Source organism: Geotrypetes seraphini, chromosome 3 (assembly GCF_902459505.1).
Source record: "Geotrypetes seraphini chromosome 3, aGeoSer1.1, whole genome shotgun sequence".
NCBI lineage: Eukaryota > Metazoa > Chordata > Amphibia > Gymnophiona > Dermophiidae > Geotrypetes > Geotrypetes seraphini.
The window spans coordinates 202529628-202544998 of record NC_047086.1 but is presented as its reverse complement, the minus strand read 5'-3'; the positions used below and the strand labels follow the sequence as shown (position 1 = coordinate 202544998).

The window sequence follows — 15371 nt, the reverse complement described above, 5'->3', positions numbered from 1 at the left end:
CCGTACCGCCTGGTGCCGAGGAGGATCCAATGTGGCCTGAGAATGAACCACTGGATCGCCATGAAGCTGTTGGGCCGAAAGGATCGGCATGGAGGTGTTCACCGGTACCGAAGGGGTGGACACCGGGGGCTCGGTACGGGGCTCGGGCCGGTCTGGTACCGGAAGGAGCGGTGCCAGGATAGTGGGTAACAGGTATTCAAGTTGTTTCTTCAACTGCTCCTGGAGTTGAGCCTTTAAGATGGCCGAGATACGGTCATCAAGGGGTGGCATCGGAACCGCTTTCTTTTTCTTCGGTTCCTTAGATGCCGCTCCACGCCCCGGCGATGAGGAGGCCGATGACGAGGCACTCACCGAGATCGGGGCGGAGCGTTTGCGGGACCGGTGCGATGCCGGTAGGGACGGTGTCGCCACCGTAGCCGGAGGGCGCTCGAGGGAAGAGGAAGGCTTCTTAGCCGGCTTACCTGGCACCAGCGACGCCGATGTGGGGTCGGTCGGTGTCGAGGTCGACGGTGCCGATTTTTGAGGTACCGCCGTTGAAGGTGAGGAGTCCATCGCCGACTCGGTGCCGAAGAGAAGAGTTTGTTGAATTCTTCGGTTTTTAAGAGTTCTCTTTTGAAGAGTGGCACAGCGGGTGCAGGAGTCCGCCCGATGCTCCGGACCCAGACACTGCAAACACCAATTGTGTGGGTCAGTTATGGAGATCGGGCGTGCACACCGCTGGCACTTCTTAAAACCGACCTGCGGGGGCATGAAGGGGAAGATAGCCTCCGCAAAATCGAAGCCCGAGGCCTGTATACTGGCAACAGGCCCCGCCGGGGCAAAACGAAAGAAAAAAGGGAAAAAGCAAAGTTTTTTTTTTTTTTTTTTGCAAATCAAAGAAAAAAGAAACCCGAAGGTAAAGAGAGAAAAAATAAGGAAAAAAGCGCGAGCGGGAAGGCAAAAAAGTGGTTTCAACGGCCGTTGAAAAAACACACGCGTCTTCTTCGCTCCGCGGAAACGAAGAAACTGGGGACCACGCACTCCTCCGTCGGGCGGGAAGGCACTCGCGCACGCGCGGTGCGGCCAACTAGAAACTTCTAGTTAAAAAGGTCCGTACCGAGGGCTCCGTCGGTGACGTCACCCATGGTGTTAAGAATATGCTGCCTGCTTGTCCTGGGATAAAATATATATATATATATATATATATATATATATATATGTTTTAGCAATCAGAAAAAACGACAGTCTGCCTGTTTTTTTCTTTTTTCTAATGGAACAGATATTTTGCGTGTGTTACACACTAGAGAATGACACGGGGAAAAATTTGTCCCCGCAGGAACTCAATTTCCCCATCCTGTCCCCGCGAGTTTTGTTGTGGTCCCATTCCTGTAAGCTCTACCTTAACCACACAAGCCTCGAACACTTATGAAGATGGAGCTTGCAGGAGTGAGGCAGGGATAGGAAAAGAACTTGCAGGAATGGGAGGGGAAAAAATGTATCTCCGTGTCATTCTCTATTACACACACAAAATATCAGTCCCATAAAAAAAAAAAAAAGGAAAAAGTCCCCTACCACTGATGATGGCTCTCCCCAATGAACGTGTCACCGGGAATCCCTCACCTCCCAAGAGAGAAAATTGGCAGGAGAGATGCTCACTCCCTCCTGCCAAAGGAGGGACCCCCCCCCAAAACTATCCCCTAACCTCCCCCCTTTCTCCTGAAAAAAAAAAAAAAAGGCAGGATGTTCCCCCGAATCCCTCCAGTACCTTTGTTAAATGTTGAGAGCTGGAGGGAAGCACAGTCCCTTCAGCTCCTAGTCCTGCCCATCAAAAATGACGGGCCTTCCCTTCTCCGTGTGATGCACGGAAAGGAGCCTAAGGACCTGATTGGCTCAGATGGCTAAGGCCCCTCCCAGCTGAGCCAATCAGGGCCTTAAACTCCTCCTTCTGTATCCCATGTGATGCACAGGGCAGGGCCTAAGGTCTGACATCTGATTTGCTCAGACGTCAGACCTTAGGCCCCTCCCTATGTAAAACATGGGATACAGAGGGAGGAGCCTAAGGGCTGATTGGCTCACTACAGCGGGGAACACCCGTCATTTTCGACGTGCAGGTCTCTGAGCTGAAGGGATTGTGCTTCCCTCCAGTTCCCAATGTTTAACAAAGGTATGGGGGGGAGTGTGGGGAGTAAGTTTGAGGGGGGCTCAGGGAATCATCCAGTGGCAGGAGGGAGAGGGCATCCCTTTGCCTTTTTTGGGGGGGAAGAAGGGGGGGAGGGGATGGTTGGGGTCGGGGGGTCGGTGGTGCAGGGCGGTCCAAGACAGGGTGGGGGCATGAGGCAGGGTATTCGGCCAAGCAGGAGAGAGTAGGCATTCCTCCTGCCATTTTTGCTGCCGTTGGGGGATTGCAGTGCCAGTTCCTGGGGGTCATTACTACTATTAATTATTTCTATAGCGCTACCAGACGCACGCAGCGCTGCACAGAGTCACAAAGAGTAAGAAAATAGTCCCTGCTCGAAAGTGCTTACAATCTAAACAGACAAGACAGACAAACAGGATATCATGGATACAGTTAAGGGGAACGGTTAATCAGCTGGCTGGGTTGGTGGGCAGAGAAGTAGGGTTAAGGATTGGGGAGGGCCATCAGTGTGGGGGCTTTTTTCTTTAATGAGGTAGATTGTGCGTGTGTAACACACGCATCTGTGCCATTAAAAAAAAAGAAGCCCTAACAGCAGTGACAGGAGGCTGTTTCCCCTATCACTGCTGTTAGGGCTCTGCGCACGTGTGAATTGCTCACTGAGCAACTGATCTTTCGGGTTTGTGTGCAAATCATGTGCATTTTAACTTGGTAGTGCATCGATCGCTCATCCAGAATTGGTCAGAGAATCGGCCAACAGCGATCCAGTCAGTATCTTTAGTGCATCCAGGCCTTAGTAAAAGGAGCTAAAATCAGGAAAACAAAATCTTCACATCAAGGAAGTAAATCAAATAAAGAACTAGAGAGACAAAAGAGGTGACTGAAGTAGACAGAAAAATAAGCCTTCAGAGAAAAAGTTTAAATTAATTCTGTCAAATAAGTGTTTTATCTATGGAAATCGGCTCTTAGACTTACTTTAAGGAATACTATTTTCTATCACACATCTACTATTCATCTACATCACACATCTGCAATAGTAGGTGCAGGCATTCCTGAAAATGAACCTGAGGCAAAATATGGAAATGTGTACTTTTCTCTGAAAAAGTATCTACACAATTTACTGTGTATAAATGTGTGGGGCATTTTGTTGATTAGGCTGTGGAGTAGGAATTGGAAGCAATTTTGGGGTTATTGGAGTCTGGAGTCGGTGAAAATGTGCTGACTCCAACTCCTAATAAAATTAAATTGTATGTCATGCAAATATTATAATGCTTAAATTTCTTATTTCAGAGATCATTTCATTAACCCATTTTTTAGGGTACATTTTACTTTAAGAATATATTTTGATATCAAGTTCTTTGATGATCACAAAATGTAATATATTTTATGATCATAGTGAAAGTAGCACCTAGAGAATGACATGGGGGACAAACTCTGTCCCTGTACCCACAAACTGGCTGATCCCAACCGCATAAGCCTCGAATAGTTATGATTTTATATTGAAATAATTTTATTAAAGTATAAAAAGAAACAATATTTTGTACGACTCGTGTTATAAATCACAAATACATAACAAGAATCAACAAAAACACCATCTACCCTCCCCCCTCACAAATATTCCCTCCACTATCAAGACAACTGAACAAGTCAAATTACTACAAAATGCTGCATAGAAAAATCATGCTAACAGAGCACCTCAATCACATACACAGAACACAAATGCCAAATCCATAACAGCCGACCAAAATGATAAACAAATTAAACAAAATCCCACAAAACCACACCTTGGAGGAGTCGGAGTGGAGATACCATAAATAAAGTAGTCAGAATCAGTTGAAGGGTTTTTGTACCGATTCCATAGTCCTTCTTACAACTACTTTATAAATCACATGAGAAAGTGAGAGTGGAGGAAGCCATAAGCCTTGAAAAAGAATCAGATTAATTTCCATAAAACAGTAAACTTGAGCCATTCTCGCAGGGTGGCAGGAGCTAAATTTGCAAACTCTCTTTGTTTGCCAAGTTCCATACCACCACAGTTTACTGGTTATAATTTTGTCTGAAAGCCACCCGATTTCTTAGCATAACGCTGAAAAAGGAAGAGAGGAGCTAAGGGAAGGAAACAACACCTTTTTGAAATAGCTTTCAATCCTTAACCCTACTCCTCTGCCCTCCAACCCAGCCCGTTGATTAATCATTCCCCTTAACTATATCCATGACATCCTGTTTGTCTGTCTTGCCTGTTTAGATTGTAAGCTCTTTCAAGCAGGGAATGTTTTCTTACTCTTTGTGACTCTGTGCAGCGCTGCGTATGATTGGTAGCGCTATAGAATTAATTAATAGTAGTACGGTAGTAGTTGTAGAAACAAATACCATCTCTCTCCAGCCTAGCCAAGTTACCTTTCTAGTAAGAGGTACCTCTATAGGCACGGGGATCACTTCTGCCAGGAGACAGCCATAGAATGCCACAATGAACATAACAGGATCACTGTTAGGGTAAACCAGTGCCACCTAAAATCATAAAAACAGGTACATTAAAAATAGGATGGCATACTGAATCTGGAACATTAGACTATACTCTGTAGCTTTTTAATGATCTCTTGCATGCATACTCATTTGCTTTGCATCAAATAACAGTTTTGTGGTGACATCTAGCCTAATCATTCACTATCTTACAAGTTTCTTAAAGACCCATTACTACTCTTGTGGGCTGATGAAGCAAAATGTCTGTAAAAACACTGAATTGTCAAACAAAAGGAGTGGAGATAACCAATAAATGAAAGGCAACCAGGTCATCCTTTATTCAGATGAAACCATATTAATTCCAGATCCTCAAAAAGCTAAGGGATCAACATGGGCCATATTTTGGCACTGTTGCCTGCATCAGGAGTCTACAATCTAGAGATTGTCAAAAAGAGACTATTGCAACATAAAAACATCATACAACATATAAAAATACAATTATGTTGAACACATAAATTATGTAAAATATATAAAAATGAGTAAAATCAAATAAAAAGTAAACAGAAATAAGATAAAATACCTCCCAAAAAAATTACAAAAAAACCCCAATGAATAAAAAGATGTTTTATATAATGTTAGATGAAGCATTAGTGAGCCAAAGCTGAGGTTTAGTGCATCTGACAGAGTGGGAAACGGGGGGGAGGGGGGGGAGAAGGGTGTCCAGAGCCAATCGCCTAGCGGCTCTGCATGAGCAGGAGTGACCTTCCTTCGCTCCTGCCCATGCAGAGCTGCTAGCTCATTGGTGCCATGAGAATTCACGGCAGCCAATTAGCTAGCAGTTCTGCATGGGCAGGAGGGAAGGAAGGTCGCTCCTGCTGTGATTCACCGCTGGATCACCAGGGATACTTAAGGTACATGGAGGAAGTGGGAGGGAGATAAAAATAATTAGAATCAGCTGGGACAGGAGGCAGAAGAGATCCCTCTTGTGCTGGCCACCACTGGACCTTCAGGTCTCACAGCAGTCCCAATGGAGGCCTGCAAGGCATGGGCGGGAGGGGGAAAGGGTACAGAACCTGGTGGGGGGTGGCTGGGTGCAGAGACTGACAGGGCTGGGGGAGCAGGAACTCAATTTCCCCGTTCTGTGTCCGCGAGTTTTGTCGCTATCCAATTCCTGTAAGCTCTGCCTTAACCACACAAGCCTTGAATATTTATGATTTTAAAGTGTTTGAGGCTTGTGCAGATGAGAAAAGAGATTTCAGTAAAGGGGCAGGGACAGGACAAAAACTTACGGGGACGTGAAAATGCGTTCCCGCGGGGATGGGGAAAAATTAGTCCCCATGTCATTCTCTAAATAAAAGACAAATTTTGGGTGCGAGGGGGAGTGACAGAGGGAGAGAGGAGGAGGTAAGTGCTTATCAGGGGGAGGAAGAGAAGGAGAGAAATGCTGCGCCTGAATTGGGGGGGGAGAGGGAGGGAAGGGACCAAGGAAGGGAGGGAAGAAAAGGAGATGCCAGACCATGGAGAAGGAGAGAGAATGTCAGGGCATGGAAGGGAGAAAGGGAAGGAGATAGATACCAGACCACGAGGCAGGGTAAAAGGAAAGGAGAAGATAGATGCTAGAACATGGGGAGGAGGAGTGGAAACAGAGGAGAGGGGAAAATGGAGTGAAGTTGAAATGAATAATATATAAAAGGAGAGAAGGGGAACAGTCTGGATGGAAGGGGCAGAGAAAGAGGGCAGACATTGGATGGAAAGAGTGAAGAGAATATGAGGAAGGCAGAAATCAGATGTGACAAAATATAGAAAGTTTTTTTGGTGTTGTTGCTGCTTTAGAATAAAGTAGTATTGTAGCTATATTGATAAGCATTTATAAGCTGAAAATGGAAATAAAGTAATCTTTTTATTAGACTAATTTGAATGCAGTTTTTACAAACAAAAATCTTCTTCAGGTCAGAACAGGATACTATAACAGCAGTATACTATACTGTTCTGAGGAAGGAAGTTTTGGCCTCTGAAAGCTAATTGAAAAATATATTTGTCCAGTAAAATGTTATCTTCTTATTTTCCATCTTTTATGTCTATTGGTCAGTTTGTAAAACGGTAAAGGTTATTTGTCATTTTTTCAGATTTATATCTGCTATATTTATATTTTGCACAGTATTAGGGGAAATGCATCATTGTTTTTGTGGTACTACAGAGTCTGGTTTCTTGGTGGTTCAGTTTAACTTTGGTCTATATATTTCTAATCTTAATTTATGATATCTTAGTCCATACTGGGTGTGTATCTGTGTTCTGCATGTATGAAAAAGACATGGTCTTCTGTTAGCATTGACTGTGCAGGGTTGATCTGTACTAATTTGGCTTGTTTAGTTTTACAGTAGCTGGTACTGATGTTCAAGTGCTCTCTGCAGTGTTGAAAATGCTGCCTTTTCCTAGGTGCATCTTTGTGGTGTGACTTGTGGATGATTTTTAAAAATAATTATATGTTATATGATGGTAAGTTATTCTGACTTCCCTCTGATTGTCTCCAGATTGTATGGACTTCTGATGCAGGCAACAGTGCTGAAACACTGCCCATGTTCAGTCCTTAGCTTTTTAAGGATTTGGAATTGATATGGTTTCAGCTGAATAAAGGATGACTTTACACACCTGGTTGACTTCCATTTATTGGTCATCCTCACTCCTTTTATTTTTGCTGTTTTGCCACATAGGGCTTTGTTTCTTTGTCAGCTATTTGAAACATATGAATTATAACCTCTGACAAGTAAAGCAAAGTTACTCACTTCTAGCAGGTATTCGAAGACAGCAGGACTAGTATTCTCACTGATGGGATGATGACCCCGACAGAGCTCCAGTGCAGACACCACACCCAATGCTTTAAGAAGCCTTTGGTAGGTTCACATTCCGCATATGCAAGTGCCCTCCCACCTGCTCGGTCATATGGGACCCTCAGGCTGATCAAAAAACCTACAAAAAATGCAACTCCTAGGAGAGGTAGGAGGGTATGTGAGAATATTAGTCCTGCTGTTCTCAGAGAGCACTTGCTATATGTAACTTTGTTTTTTTTCTGAGAACAAGAAGGACTTAAGATTCTCACACATGGGAATCCCAAGCTATCCAGCTCACTGAAAACAACCAGCAATGGTCAACAGGGCTTGCAATAGAAAGGCCAACAGGAATTAATAGCACAAACAAACGCATATCTGTTGTAAAGATTCAGCCAGGGACAGAAAAGCACAGTTACTTACCGTAACAGGTGTTATCCAGGGACAGCAGGCATATATTCTCACATGTGGGTGACGTCATCTACGGAGCCCCGGCGCGGACAGCTTTTCAAGCAAACTTGATTGAAGTTTCAAGTTTGCACACTGCACCACGCATGTGCATGCCTTCTCGCCCACTAGAGGGCGCATCCCACCTCGTGGTCCTCAGTTCCATAACTAGCAAGGAAGCCATCCCCGGGGAGGCGGGCGGGTTGTGAGAATATATGCCTGCTGTCCCTGGATAACACCTGTTACGGTAAGTAACTGTGCTTTATCCCAGGACAAGCAGGCATGATATTCTCACATGTGGGTGACCTCCAAGCTAACCAAAAAGGGCAGGTGGGAGGATGGCAATTTAGGAAAACAGATTTTGCAATACTGACTGGCCAAACCGGCCGTCACTCCTGGATAGAGTGTCCAGGCAGTAATGAGATGTGAATGTATGAACCGAAGACCAAGTGGCAGCCTTACATATGTCCTCCATCGGAGTGGATCGGAGAAAAGCTATCGAAGCTGCCATTGCCCGGACCTTGTGACCTGTGACCCGACCCGGGGGAGGAAGGCCAGCCTGAGCGTAGCAAAAGGAAATGCAAGCGGCCAACCAGTTAGACAGAGTGCGCTTGGAAACTGGATGCCCTAATCGATTGGGATCGAAGGACAAAAACAATTGAGGGACCTTCCGATGAGACCTGGTGCGTTGAAGATAATATGCCAACGCCCTCTTACAGTCAAGCGTGTGAAGCGCCGTCTCGCCAGGATGGGAGTGGGGCTTCGGGAAGAACACAGGAAGGACAATGGACTGATTGAGGTGGAAGTCAGAAACAACTTTAGGTAAAAACTTAGGATGGGTGCGGAGAACCACCTTGTCGTGATGAAAGACCGTGAAAGGAGGGTCCGCAACCAAGGCTTGCAACTCCCCAATCCGCCTGGCGGAGGTGAGGGCAATCAGAAACACCGCCTTCCAAGTCAGAAATTTCAAGAGGGACTTGTTGAGTGGCTCAAAAGGGGGTTTCATCAGTTGAGCCAGAACTACATTCAGATTCCACACGACAGACGGAGGCTTAAGAGGGGGGCAAACCCTGAGTAACCCTTTCATGAAGCGTGTCACCAAGGGATGGAGTGACAGAGGGCGTCCCTCCAGAGGTTGGTGGAAAGCCGAGATCGCACTGAGATGAACCCGCACCGAAGTGGTTTTCAAGCCGGAGCGCGACAAATGAAACAAATATTCTAAAACCGAGGATACCGGAGCTGATACCGGATCCAGGTGAAAAGACGAGCACCAGGTGGAAAACCTGGTCCATTTCTGCGCATAGCAAAGCCTCGTCGAGATCTTGCGGGAGGCTTCCAACACCTCCTTCACCGATTGAGACAGGTCCGGAGGAGTCAGGGAACAAGAAACCAGGCTGTCAGGTGCAATGACTGCAGATTGGGATGTAACATGGATCCTTGACTCTGAGACAGCAGAGAAGGAGAGACAGGCAGGGGAAGAGGCTCCCTGGCACTGAGCTGGAGCAGCAGGGAGAACCAGTGCTGACGCGGCCACCGAGGTGCTATGAGAATCATCGTGGCCGTGGACGATTTTAGGTGTACCAACGTTCGCATGATCAGAGGGAACGGAGGGAATGCGTACAGGAACCTCCCTTCCCAGTCGAGTAGGAAGGCATCCGCTTCCAGGCGGTCCTGCGAGTACATCCGAGAACAATATAGTGGTAGTTTGTGTGTCTCCGGAGAGGCAAACAGATCCACCTGTGGCGTTCCCCAGCGAGCGAAAACCTCGCGTAGAACTGCTGAGTGTAGAGTCCACTCGTGCGGTTGCAGAAGTCGACTGAGTTTGTCCGCCAGGCAATTCCGTTCTCCTTGGATGTAGACCGCCCGGAGGAAGATGTTCCGGGAGGCCGCCCACTCCCAGAGGCGAAGAGCTTCGGAGCAGAGGGGCCATGACCCCGTTCCTCCCTGCTTGTTCACATAATACATCGCCACCTGATTGTCCGTGCGGACGAGGACCACCTGGTCCTGCAATATGTGAACGAAGGCTCGAAGTGCTAGGAAGATGGCCCGCAGCTCTAGCACGTTGATATGACACTGACGGTCTTCTGCCGACCACAGGCCCTGCGTGCGAAGACCGTCGAGATGGGCTCCCCACGCGTACTCCGAGGAGTCCGTGGTCAGGGCCTTGCGAAAAGGCGGAGTGCGGAACAATAGCCCCATGGACAGATTTGAAGAGTCTGTCCACCAACGCAGCGATTTCCGCAAGGGCGGAGTCACCGAAATGAGGCGAGACACCGGGTCGCACTCCTGACGCCACTGGGACGCGAGGGTCCACTGAGGGATCCTCAGATGTAGCCTCGCAAACGGCGTGACATGTACCGTCGAGGCCATATGGCCCAGCAGCATCATCATGCGCTTGGCCGACACCCTCGATAGTTGAGAGACCTGGCGGCTCATCCATACCAAGGCTTCCAACCGCTGGGTCGGCAGGTAGGAGCGTAGGCGCACCGTGTCCAGCACCGCACCTATGAATTGAAGAGACTGCGACGGCCTCAACTGAGACTTTGGAAAGTTTATCTCGAACCCGAGAGTTTGCAGGAAGGCAATAGACTGTCGGGTCGCTGAGATAACCCCCTCCCTGGTCGGGGCTTTGATGAGCCAATCGTCCAGGTAAGGGAACACATGGAGTCCACGTGACCTGAGGGCTGCTGCAACCACCACCATGCACTTCGTGAATACTCGTGGGGACGCGGCCAGGCCGAAGGGCAGTACCCTGTACTGGAGGTGGAGGTCCCCCACCTGGAATCGTAAGAATCTTCGACAGGCGGGGTGCACCGGAACATGGGTGTATGCTTCCTTCAGGTCGAGGGAGCACATCCAGTCCCCTTCCTCCAAGAGGGGATACAAAACCGGGAGAGATAGCATTCGAAACTTCTCCCGGGCCAGGAAATTGTTGAGCTTCCTGAGGTCCAGTATGGGGCGCAGGTCCCCGGTCTTTTTTGGGACCAAAAAGTAGCGGGAGTAAAACCCCGTACCCCACTGGTCCTTGGGGACCGGCTCGACCGCCCGAAGCTTCAAGAGGGCTTTGGCTTCGGTTATAAGGGTCGGTAGCTGCGAACGGTTGCAGGGGACTAAACTTGGGGGACTGTCCGGCGGCGAGGACACAAAGTTGAGCGAGTAGCCCTCGGAGACGATCCGGAGCACCCAAGCGTCTGAGGTAATCCCGGTCCATGCCTCCCGGAAGGACCGAAGACGGCCCCCGATAGGAAGGGGTTCCTGTGAAAGTGCGGAGGGGAACCCGCCCCGTCCGCTCAGCCCGTCAAAAGGAAGGCGCAGGCTTAGAAGGGCCCTGCGCCGGGGCTTGGGTTTGTCCCCCTCTGCCTCGCTGAGACGGACGTCTCGGAGGCGGTCTCGAGAAAGTCGGGGTCGACTTCTGAGGGTATCGGCGCGGCGGAGGCCGAAAGGGTTTCTGCGGCGGAGGCCTAGGTTTGGGGCGGACCAGGGATGCTAGAGAGCGCTCCTGTTCCGACAAGCGCTTGGTCGCCGCATCCAATGACTCGTCGAATAACTCGGACCCCACACAAGGCAAGTCTGCCAGGCGTTCCTGCAGGTTTGGGTCCATGTCGAGGGTGCGAAGCCAGGCCAAGCGGCGCATGGCCACCGCGAGGGCCGACACCCTCGAAACCAGCTCAAAGGCGTCGTACACTGCATGGAATAGGTACAACCGCAATTGAGACAGGTTGGACATAAACTTATCGAATCCTGCTCTTTGGGAGTCCGGTAACGAGTTTCGATATTGAGGAAGGTCCTTCACCATACCACGCAAATAGGAGGAAAAGGTGAAGGCGTAATTTAGAACCCTGGTGGCCATCAGGGAATTTGAATAGAGGCGACGGCCAAACTTGTCCAGGGTCCGCCCCTCCCTGCCTGGTGGAACCGCCGCAGAAACCCGTGAGGGCTGTGATTTTTTAAGAGCAGACTCCACCAGAAGAGACTGGTGTGAGAGCTGCGCCTTATCGAACCCTTTAGGGGGAATCGTCCTATACTTCGATTCCATTTTTGAAGGCACAGACGTGACTGTAAGAGGGTTTGACAAGTTATTCAGCCAGGTTTGCAGAAGGACACTGTTGAGAGGGAGTCTAGGCACCTCCCTAGGAAGAGTGGGGAGGTCCTGTTCCTCCAAAAATTCTTTGGAATACCGAGAGCCTACCATCAGGTCAATCCCCAGGGCTTGGGCCATGTCCTGAACGAAGGATGAAAATGAGGACGGCCTAGCCTGGGGAGACGGGGTTCTCGACCGCCCCACCGAGGAGAGGGGGGAGGCCTCATGGGAATAATGAGGATCCCTAACCGATCCCGAATCCCAGGATCCCCTCTCGAGGGCCCTCGAGGGGGAAGGGGAAGTTATCCTCCTCGCAGAACCCTTGGGTGAGGACCCAGGGGTTCGTGGGACACTCTCCCGTTTCCTCGGCGAGGCGGCCCGGGAAGACTTCCCATGAGGTGAGCGGAGGAGCCTCGGGTTGTCGAGGCGCAACTCCGACACCTGCAGCGCCTCGCCCCCGAACGACGAGGAACGGTCGCGCCGAGGCGAGCCTCGGGGCCGCTTAGACTTCCTCGATCGACGCCCCGTCCGAGGTCGCGTCGAGGGCGAGGCGTGTCTGGAAGACCCGGAGGAAGAGGAGGAAAGACGGCGCACTCTGCGCAACTTTTCTTTGGGCCTTACACTCCGCTCAGGGGGTTCCCCCGAGGTCGAGGTCCGGGGCGGGGCCGAGACCGAGGTGAACGGGGCCACCGTACCCGAGACCGAGGTCGCCGAGGCCGGGGCTCCCGAGGGAGCCGAGGCCGGGGCCTCCGAGACCGAAGGCGCCCCGGCCGAGGTCGAGGCCGCCGGAACCGCAGCACGCTGCAACACTTCCAGGGCTCCCGACAGCTCCGATGAGATCAGAGCTCGGAGGAGATCCTGGAAGGCCGGAATCCCCACGAAGGTGGGGAGTTCCGGGTCCGGGGCACACTCCCTGGAGGGCGACCTCGGTCTCGAGTATTCCCTCGGGGTGTGCGGAGTCGAGGTCCGATGCGGGGCCGGGGTCGACCCACCCGCCTTGGCCTGACTCGAGGATGGCTTCTTTGCTGAAGGGGATGGAACAGAGGACTTACCCGAAGCTGGCTTCACTGACGACGCCTTCGAGGAGGAGGGCCGAGGCGAGGCCGAGGCCCCCGAGGACGCCGAGGCCGAGGTCAAGGCCGGGGCCGAAGCCGAGGCCGACGTCGAGGCCTTAGGCGCGTCGACGGCGAACAATTCCGCCATTCTGGCCTTACGGCGAGGGAGGGCCCTGTTTTGGAAGGTAGCACAGCGATCACACGACTCTGTCGGATGTTCGGGCCCAAGACAGACAATGCACCACCGGTGAGGGTCAGTGATGGAAAGCAACCTCTCACACCGGCTGCACTTTTTGAATCCCGTAACAGGACGGGACATCCACGAAGAAAAAGAAGAAGGCCGGGAACGTACCGACGTCCCGCGGCCACGGCTTCCGGGAGCCCCTGGAGCCCAACGAAAAACGAAATACTTTTTTTTTTTTTTTTTTGAAAAAGAACCGAAAAGAAAAACAGCACCGCGAACTAATTCGATGGAGAAAACAAACTAAAACGCGGCAGCTAGAAGGCAAAACACTGGAGCTCAGATCCACAGGGCTTTCTTGCTCCGCGGAAAAAATTGAACTGAGGACCACGAGGTGGGATGCGCCCTCTAGTGGGCGAGAAGGCATGCACATGCGTGGTGCAGTGTGCAAACTTGAAACTTCAATCAAGTTTGCTTGAAAAGCTGTCCGCGCCGGGGCTCCGTAGATGACGTCACCCACATGTGAGAATATCATGCCTGCTTGTCCTGGGATAAAGAATGGGCCTTGGAGGATGGAGTTGGATTCTAGACTTCAAACAAATTCTGCAGGACTGTCTGACCAATCAGCTGTTGCATCAATTCATAGCACTGAAAATCTCCTTGATGGAGGCCAACACTCAAGTGAGCTACCTACACAGCCATAACTCTGATATAGTGAGCTATGACATGACCCTCCAGAGTCAGCCCAGCCTGGGTATATGTGAAAGAGAGGCATTCTACTAGCCAATTAGATAAAGTGTGTTTGCCAGTGGCTGCCCCAATCCTGTTTGGTTCAAAATAAAGAACAAGCTAGTTGGGCTCTATGAGCTCTTGTCTGCTCTAGATAGAAGGACAAGGCCCATTTACAATCCAAAGTGTGCAGTGCACTTTCACCGGGATAGCCATGTTGGTTGGATGACTGACTTCCAACTTAAACTCACCTTAGGAAGGAACTTAAGGTGCATGCAGAGAACTACTCATGATGAAACCTTATATATGGTGGATCCACTACTAGAGCCAGAGTTAAAGTAACCACCATTAGAAACAAGAACTTTCAGATGACAGGAATCTTTCGACTGAAAAAGTTTTCATTGGCTGGGTAAGTATGACATTGAGATCCCTGACACAGTAAAAGGTTTGATAACCTCTCTTGAACAACTAGAGGATGTATGGAGATGGGCTTACCTCCTATACAGTGATAAGCACTAACTGCGCTGGGGCAAACCCTTAAAGAGTTGGGTTTTAAACCAGGTTCAGGAAGTATTTAAGCAGGTTTTGGGTACAGCAAGTAACAGGATTTGGAGCTATGCCCTCACATCAGAAGACAATCTCTTCCATTTTAAAGTATAACACATCTTAGTAGAATCTTTCTTGAAAGCTACCAGGACTCAGGAGACACCTCAGGCAACTACAGGGATTCAAATTCTATGCTCTCAATATCCAGGCCACAAGGGTCAGGGACTGAAGGTTGGAATGCAGAAGAGGTCCCTTGTTCTGCGTGATAAGGACTGGAAAGCAGTCCAATTTTCATGGGTCCTTGGAGGACAGTTCCAGAAGAAAAGGGAACAATATCTGCCTCAGCCATATGGCATAGTCAGGATCATAGTTCCTCAATCTTATTTGAGTTTCAGCAAAGTCTTCCCTATCAGAGGGATAAGAAGGATAAGCGTACAGAAGACCCTTCTGCCAATCCAGGAGGAAGGCAGGCCTGTTGTGTGACCCAAGTCTGGAGCAGTACTGAGGGACTTTGTTGAGATGAATGGCAAAATATCCACTGAGGGAGTGCCCTACACTTATAAGATCTTGAAAATAACGCCCATGCTGAAAGACCATTTGTGCGGTTACAACAGCCTGTCGTCTTTTCCCACCAGGTTATATAGCTTGAAGCACCATACCATATTTAGTGGCCAAATGCCACATCTTGACTGTTTCCTGACACAAGGTGTAGGATCCCATACCCCCTTGCTTTTTGACATAGTACATGGCAACCTGATTGTCTGTTTGGATTAGTAAAATTTAGTTCAGTAGCTGATCTCTGAAAGCCTTTAGAGAATTTCAGATAGTCTGGAGCTCTAGGAGCTCATTCTCTTGAACAGACTAGGTTCCCTGGGCATAAAGCTCATCTGTTTAAGCCCCCACTCCCCACCCTAGAGTGGATGCGTTTAATCAG

At 49.5% G+C, this 15371-nt stretch overlaps 1 protein-coding gene across 2 annotated transcripts in view; it reads right to left on the bottom strand.

Moving 5' to 3' along the window:
* The window catches only part of DIP2B (disco interacting protein 2 homolog B), a 443690-nt gene that overhangs the window by 200136 nt on the left and 228183 nt on the right, over nt 1–15371 (bottom strand). The window contains exon 10 of one of the 2 annotated variants that reach the window (XM_033936084.1): nt 4529–4621. In XM_033936084.1, the coding sequence (XP_033791975.1) occupies nt 4529–4621 (93 nt within the window). Of the gene's footprint in view, nt 1–4510; nt 4622–15371 lie in introns of both variants that reach the window. The other variant, XM_033936083.1, reaches the window with a different exon arrangement.